The 6,921-nt window shown below is 52.9% G+C and overlaps 1 protein-coding gene across 1 annotated transcript; it reads right to left on the bottom strand.

Annotated features, from left to right (window-relative positions):
* Nucleotides 1-1,599: 1,599 nt before the first annotated feature.
* LOC103716362 (uncharacterized) lies at nucleotides 1,600-4,862 on the bottom strand. Its single transcript, XM_008804324.6, has 4 exons — nucleotides 4,625-4,862; nucleotides 3,174-4,535; nucleotides 2,890-3,094; nucleotides 1,600-2,350 (listed from the first exon to the last, which is right to left on the bottom strand). The coding sequence occupies exons 1-4, from the start codon at nucleotides 4,772-4,774 to the stop codon at nucleotides 1,755-1,757; spliced, it is 2,313 nt and encodes a 770-aa protein (XP_008802546.4). The 5' UTR covers nucleotides 4,775-4,862; the 3' UTR covers nucleotides 1,600-1,754.
* Between the last annotated feature and the right edge of the window lie 2,059 nt (nucleotides 4,863-6,921).

Genomic DNA, 6,921 nt, shown 5'->3' with positions numbered 1-6,921 from the left:
GGTTGACCATGCCTAAACTGCCTTTCTCTTGGCCTTACCTACTCTTCTTCTCCTATCAATTTTCTTCATTACTCATGCTAGGCGCATTCTTTTTTTTTTTTTTCTTATTTTTTTGACTCGTTCCTTTGAAGCGATGATCTGTTAACTATAATACATGATAGTGCAAATACTTTGGACATCAGTAGTAGTAGACATATCATTGGGAGCATAATGGCCAAATACTCTCCATGCAGCCATTTGGCTAGTTTATAAAGGTGCGACAAGTCCCTTTATGGAGGAGTCAACATGAGTCCTGATTGCAAAAGGAATCTATAGAGAGAAACCACATAATGTAAATTAACCAAAACTATATACCTGAGGATAAGCCACCAGCCAATGCTAGAGGGGTCTGCTTGTTGGAGCCATAATTTAGTTTTTGTCATAATCCAAGGCTGACTCATTAATCACAGGGCCTAAAAGCTAGGCCGGCAAGCATGCAACAACACTGGGACCAAGTCCACACAAGGCGGAATGGAATTTGTGGGCCCGGCGGGCGACGAAGCCCATGTGCGTTCCTGAAGCCCTGCCTCAGGCTTAAATGTGGTAAAAAGTAAGAGCTACCTACTCGAAGGGTATGATCAAGAGATTCAAGACAAATCCGCACTATGCAAAAAGTGTATCCTAGTGAAGAATCTTCTAGCCAAGCCAGGGTCAAGCATGGCAAGATCCGTCAAGGCCGGCTCTCCCTTACGACCCTTCTTTCACATACCCATCATGGACTGCCTATATCGACCCCACATTGCCCTTTCCCCAGTTCTCTAGGCTGATGACTGAAAAGCCTCTGCCTTGTTGATGCCCAAGTGGAAAAAGGAAGTGAAATTGGTGAATCAAGTCTAGGCAATGTAGGCTAAATCATGCGCCGAGATGGCCAAATCTCACCTCATGTTCTTTTCCATTACCACCCATACGGTACCGACACTGTCACTAGTTAGTGTTCAGCTACAATGCCAATAGAGTGGGCCTACTGCGAAACAGAGACGGCACGACCGACTGCTGCCTTCTGAGTGCAAACTATTCTGGTGTGGCCCAGCCATGTCCCGGTCAAAAGGGGACATTTAAGGTCGATGCGGACCCGAAGCTGCCATCCGGCTCAGTGATCATGAGGCCAGTCCTGGCCCCCCACTGCAACCCTCCAAGCCAGTGGGATGGGGTTTGCACTCTTAGGGATAGCAGCCAAACTTGACTCTGGGCCCCCAATAATTCCATCATGTTCGGTCGGCCGAACCTCGAAATTTTGATCACTTGCAGAGCACGTGAACAAAATTAATTCTGCTCCTCATAGCCATAGTGCTCCACAATATTCGCAGATTATCGAGAAAGTATAGTTCTTACCAGACCATACACATCTACAGAAAGACAAATAGTACTGCTAACTGAATTGCCTTCTTTGCGGTTCACCATTATAGAGATTTTGTCTGAGTGGATCATATCTACAGAAAGGTAAATAGTGCCACCAACTAGATTGTCTTCTTTGCGGTTCGCCATTATCGCGGTTTAGTGCTGGAACTGTAATGCAATCTTTTACTTTTACCCCATCCACACTGGTGATTGTACCAAAAAGAAAAAAAAACGGATCCACCTTATCATCCCACCGTCAAATCACAGCAGACTGTTAATATTATACATCAGGACCGTTGCACCGGGATCCAACGGAGAGAACAACCGACGCCTTGGAAATATGTTTTAAGTTAAAAGAGAAAAGAAGAGGGAAAAGATTAGAAGAGAAGCTTGCGACGGGGGCGGGGAGGAGGCCGCGAGGAAAGGTCGGCGAGGTCGCGGATGGTCTCGGCGACGAGATCCTTGAAGATCTGCCGTTCGATGTGGAGGACGGCGTCGGACATCTCGGCGGAGGGGAGGGTGCCCCAGCCGCGGTCGCCAGCGAGGTCCTTGCGGATGGCGCCGCAGGTGACGTCGTTGAAGTCGTCCGCCGGGTGGACCTGCTCTCGTATCCGCCGCACCTCCACCCACACCTCCCGCGCCAGCGGGGAGGCGGCGCCGGGGAGGGACCTCGCGCGTGTGAAGGCTTCCCAAGGGGAAGCATGGCGCTTGCGGTCGAGGATCTCGGTCACGGTGTCGAAGACAAGCCGGCGGTGGAGCCGCGAGACCTTGGAGAGGCCGGCGGCTGACGCCTGGTGCCGCTTCTCGAGGACCGCGAACACGTCGGAGGGGTCACCAAGGCGATCGGACACGCGGACGATCTGCGAGACGTACACGTAGTCGTGGTCCTCCGCGTGGGGCCCATCCGCGCCAATCGATCCGATAGCCGGCGTTGCTGCGCTCCAGGGCTCCTCCTCCCAGTCCAACGTTTGACCTGTGGACGACCACACGGAGATACAAATCAACGGCCGCAGAACAAAACTGCGCCTAGTGCGCATGTTAGCATTTTTCCTATGCTTTTTTTTTTTGTTGCACGTTAGATATAAGTCATCGTACTCGGCTAACGTGCGCACCGGCTGGGCGAAACATTTCGTCGTACTTTCCGAAAAGAAAGTGACGGTTACTAGCATCCGCTGCCGTGCATCGGTGAGGGGAGCACGTTAGATTCAGGGAGGGGGAGTGCTCGGCGCACCTTACCGCACCCGGAATGAGCGCCAAAGAGGTTTTTTTTTCGCCCGTTTCGTCCCCGGCGGTTCTCAATATATATATATATATATTCGGGTACGGGTGCGTCAAGGGGCACGCACGGCACTTTCCCTCAGGGACTCGCGTCCAGTTGTGATGCGCGCCGAGTGCTAACGTAAGCCGCCAGCTCGGCTCCAGCTGGAGCACGAAGCAGAAGGCGCGAAAGCAATGCTAACGTCGGCCGAGGCAGCGATGGGTTTCGCAGTTGGGAAAGGCTCGCTCGCTCACCTTTGAAGTCGATGGCGCGCTTCGTGACGGGTGACGGCGAGCGCTCGTCGCAGAGAAAAGACGAGTCCAGCACCGACACCGGGCTCGGCTGCTGTTCCATCGCGGTAACCTGCTCCGCCCCCGTGATCGCCGCAATGCTGTGCAACAGCTTGTCGCACCTCTCCAACAAACTCTTCCCCGTCCTGTACTCCTCCGCCGTCGATCTCTGCGGACCATCACCGTCCATTTTAAAGACATTTTAAAAACGCTAATAATGCATTTAGGAAATTAAAAAATAAAAATACCTCGAAATCTAATTGAGGGAAGGAACTCATGCTGCTGGTATCGTCCTCCATTAGTGAGCAGATCATATCCTTCATAGAGATCTCAGATGGTACTCTCCGATTCCTCGGGGATCGGACGGCCAGCGGGTCCGGCCCGACCCTCTTCGGGCTGGCCTTGGGGGATTGGACGCCGGAGATTATCCGCTGGGGCAGGGGGCTCGTCGGGAGCTCTGCATTTAAGGCCCTCCGCCTCGCCGGCGAGCTTGGTTCCGCCGAACTCGGGGTCCGGGTTCTCCTATTGTTGATACCTCTCGGGTTCCGGTCGACCTCCGCACGGTCCCCCCTGGCCCTCGCCGGCAGAACGGCTGCGCCCACGGCGGCGGCCCGGCGGGGGGGTGTGGACCGGGACGGAATGGGAGGGGACTCGCTGGCGGGTCGCCGGGAAGGCTTCGCCGAAGGCTTCATGACGACGATCGGGGAGTCGGTGGCGGAGATCTGGCGGTGGTGGTGGTCGTAGATGAGGTTGCGGCGCCCGTTGATCTGTTGATCGGACGGCTTGGAGCGGAGGAGGCCCTTGAGCTGGAGCGCCTCCAGGATCTGCTTCAGAGTCTCCAGATCCTTGGCCGGCTCGTCGATGCCACGCATTCGAAGGCGCCGCTCGATCGCGCCGTAGAGCGATCGCGTCCGCTTCGGCGGCTCCGGGAAGAAGTCCTGGGCGTCGAAGAAGCTCTTCCGCTGGAGGGGTGGAATTGGTGTTCTCGACGGCGGGTCGAGCTTCGCGTATTGGAGCCGGAACTCGCCGAAATCCGCCCCGAAGAACTCCTCGTCCGAGATCACGGCACCCGGATGAGGCTTCTGGAAGGAGCTGACGTCGACGAAGCGGTAGTCTCTGGGGACCCGAGACTCGGATGCGGATCGCCGAAGCTCGGCCCTCTTCGGCTCCCCTCCTCCCCCGCCGCCGCCGCCGCCGCCGCCGTCGCCTCCGGATTTCGGCAGCTCATCGAGCCCCATCAGCCGCGCGACAACGCTCGGGGACCGGCGCTGCCTCTCGCTCTCGTCCACCGCCTCCGAGACGCCGGATTGATTCCCGGAGACTGCCGTCCGGATCTCCCGTGGTCGGAGCTTGCCCCTGGCATCCACGACGGCACGGCTGTCGAGAGAGAGCCGCGGGGTTTCTCGTAGCTTACAGGAGGACCTTTGCTCGTCCTTGAAATCGGACACCGGGAGCAGGAACGGGAGCGAAAGCCTTGCCGGGGCCTGCGCCGGAGCGCAGCTCTCCGGCAAGGGCGGGCACGCCTCCGGAGACGGGGACCTCTGGATCTCCTTAACGAATGAAACCGACGAAACCTCGGATCTCTCCGACGGTGACGTCGATCCGGCGACCTGCATTCACTCACCAAATGCACCATTAGAAAACCCCGAAAACCCACAAAGTCAAATATTTTTTCAAGAAAACGAGCCCGAATTCGTACCGGAGAGGAGGGGAGGCGCTTGGAGGCGTAGAGCCGCTTTCCAGCGTGGATCTGGTGGCGATCGAAGAGTTGGAGGAATCCGGCCATGCAACCCATCTGCCTCTCGAGGCTCTTTTCGTCGGAGATCCCCCGACCAACGCCCGGCGTCATCTTCTCCGGCGGCGGAGCGCGTCTGCTCTCAGGTGAGATATCTCCCTTCTCTCTCTGTTTCCTTATTTCACATGCGTCGCCTATGCGAGCTTTCGTCACGGCTCCCGCTTCGGGGGTTTTAAAAGCGACGTCGTACGGCAAATGTCAATATGGCCCCTGTATAATTTCGGAAATGACGAACGTGTCCTAGTTTGGGGTCTATTTGGATATCGGTAGTTTGGTTTTTTGTGCGGGAACGGGGGTGAGGGAAAATTTTTTCCTCGCGGTCTTTTGTTGGGGGAGGGCCCGCACGGGCTTCCAGCTGCGGGAGCATTTGACCGGAAGAAGACCAAAGTGCCCTTGGGGGTGACGCACTCGAGTCCGACTCGTGTCCGATAAATTAATCCAATTGTTATCGCAAATCACATAGTTACAGTTCGAGCCTAGCAAGCCGGCAGATATTAAAGTAAGGGATGTTGAATAGACCGCTATTCTCGGTTTGCATTTTTACTAATCCACATGAGAAAATTAATTTTTCCTTTCACTATTGTTGCCACTAGAATTTAAATTGAAGAATTGAGATCGGTATACGATCGAGGTGGAGCTTTGGTATTGAGGTTTCGTGCTATAAAGCTAGGCCGGCGAGTTGGCGGAAACTGCCAATGGAAAAGGAACTTGAGCTCGAGCGAAACAACTCCTGGCTAACCTAAGAACAGCAAAAACAAGTTTTGTCGTAGGAGTTTGTCCAGCGGAAAACCCTCGGATGCTTAAATCAGTCGAATTCTAGGGAAACAATGAAAAAATTGAGAGAGTGAGAGTTTTTTTAGAGAGAGAAAGTGGAGAAAAACCTACTTAAGGGTCTCTCATTTGTCTCCTTATATAGATAGGGATCAGTACCCATTATTGAGATTGATGAGACATACTTTAACTATTCAATAGTGGCTGCCAGATCATGTACGTGGGTAAAAATTAATTACCCAATCATGTTATAACGGCCTACCAACCATAATAGGTTATAATTACTGCTGAGATTATGACCATGCTCTTAATGGGCTAACTATCTTTAAATGGACTTTAATAGGAGACATGTGGCTCTTCTTAGAACGACACCGAGATTAGATACTTTGGCTCATATCATAGTGGGGTCAACAAATTTACACCAAATCACTTGCCCCACTCTTTCAAGCCTGAGGTTGCCTCCGATCAGATGAAGGAAGTAGCAATATTGAGTTGGTTGAGGTTATATTTGACACTTGTAGATCATTTCGGAAGCGTTATTTGATGTAGAATGGTGTCGATTGAGATCTCTCAAGCATCATTTTTTTGTCACAATTCTCTAGATGACGATGGAACTTTTCAAAAGGATTTGAAATGGCGATCCGGACGAATTAATAATAGCGTATCCCGAGCTGAGACATAGCACAATTAATCCGCTCCTTCTTCTTCTTCTTCTTTTCTTTCTCTCTTATTTCATGTTTATTCTTCCATTTCTGCCATGAATAAAGGTGGCATTTCTTTTGTGAATTGCACGTCCGACCCTCTTTCTCCTAGGTCCATCGTTCTCCCTCTGGTAGCTCGAAGATTGGGTTCGAAGCTTTCTTCGGACCTAAGAATAAGGAGTTCATCCTCATCCAAGAGGATTTGGACAGACTTCGAATCCAATATTTCATCCCTTCAGAATTCAATCTCAAGCTTCCCTGTCCCCAAGACTGAGTTACTTCTCCCCCTCCTCATCTTGGCTTGTACGAGGAAACACTTAAAGTGGGGTTGAGACTTCTACTCCATCCCTTCATCTCTAAACTAACGATTTATTATTATTTGGTTCTGTTGGGGGGGAAAATGGGCCACCCCACAAATACAATTAAAGTACCCAAATCCGACAGCGAGCCGAGCTCATAGGCCAAGCCGAGCTCAGAGGCCGAGCTCAGAAGGCTGCCGAGCTCAGAAGGCCGAGCACAGCAGACCGAGACCAGAAGGCTGCCGAGCTCAGAAGGCTGAGACCAGAAAGCCGAGACCAGAAGGCCAAGCACAGAAGGTTGAGCACAGAAGACTGCCGAGCTCAGACGGCTGTCGAGCTCAGAAGGCCGAGCACAACAGGCCGAGACCAGAAGGCTACCGAGCTCAGAAAGCCGAGTTCAGAAGGCCGAGCACAGAAGGCCGCCGAGCAC

The sequence above is a fragment of the Phoenix dactylifera genome, chromosome 18 (genome assembly GCF_051530095.1).
Source record: "Phoenix dactylifera cultivar Ajwa chromosome 18, Ajwa_hap1_PhDact_Kaust_v1.1, whole genome shotgun sequence".
NCBI classification, from domain to species: domain Eukaryota; kingdom Viridiplantae; phylum Streptophyta; class Magnoliopsida; order Arecales; family Arecaceae; genus Phoenix; species Phoenix dactylifera.
Note: the sequence above shows the minus strand (reverse complement) of the source record. Positions and strands in the feature narration are given on the sequence as shown.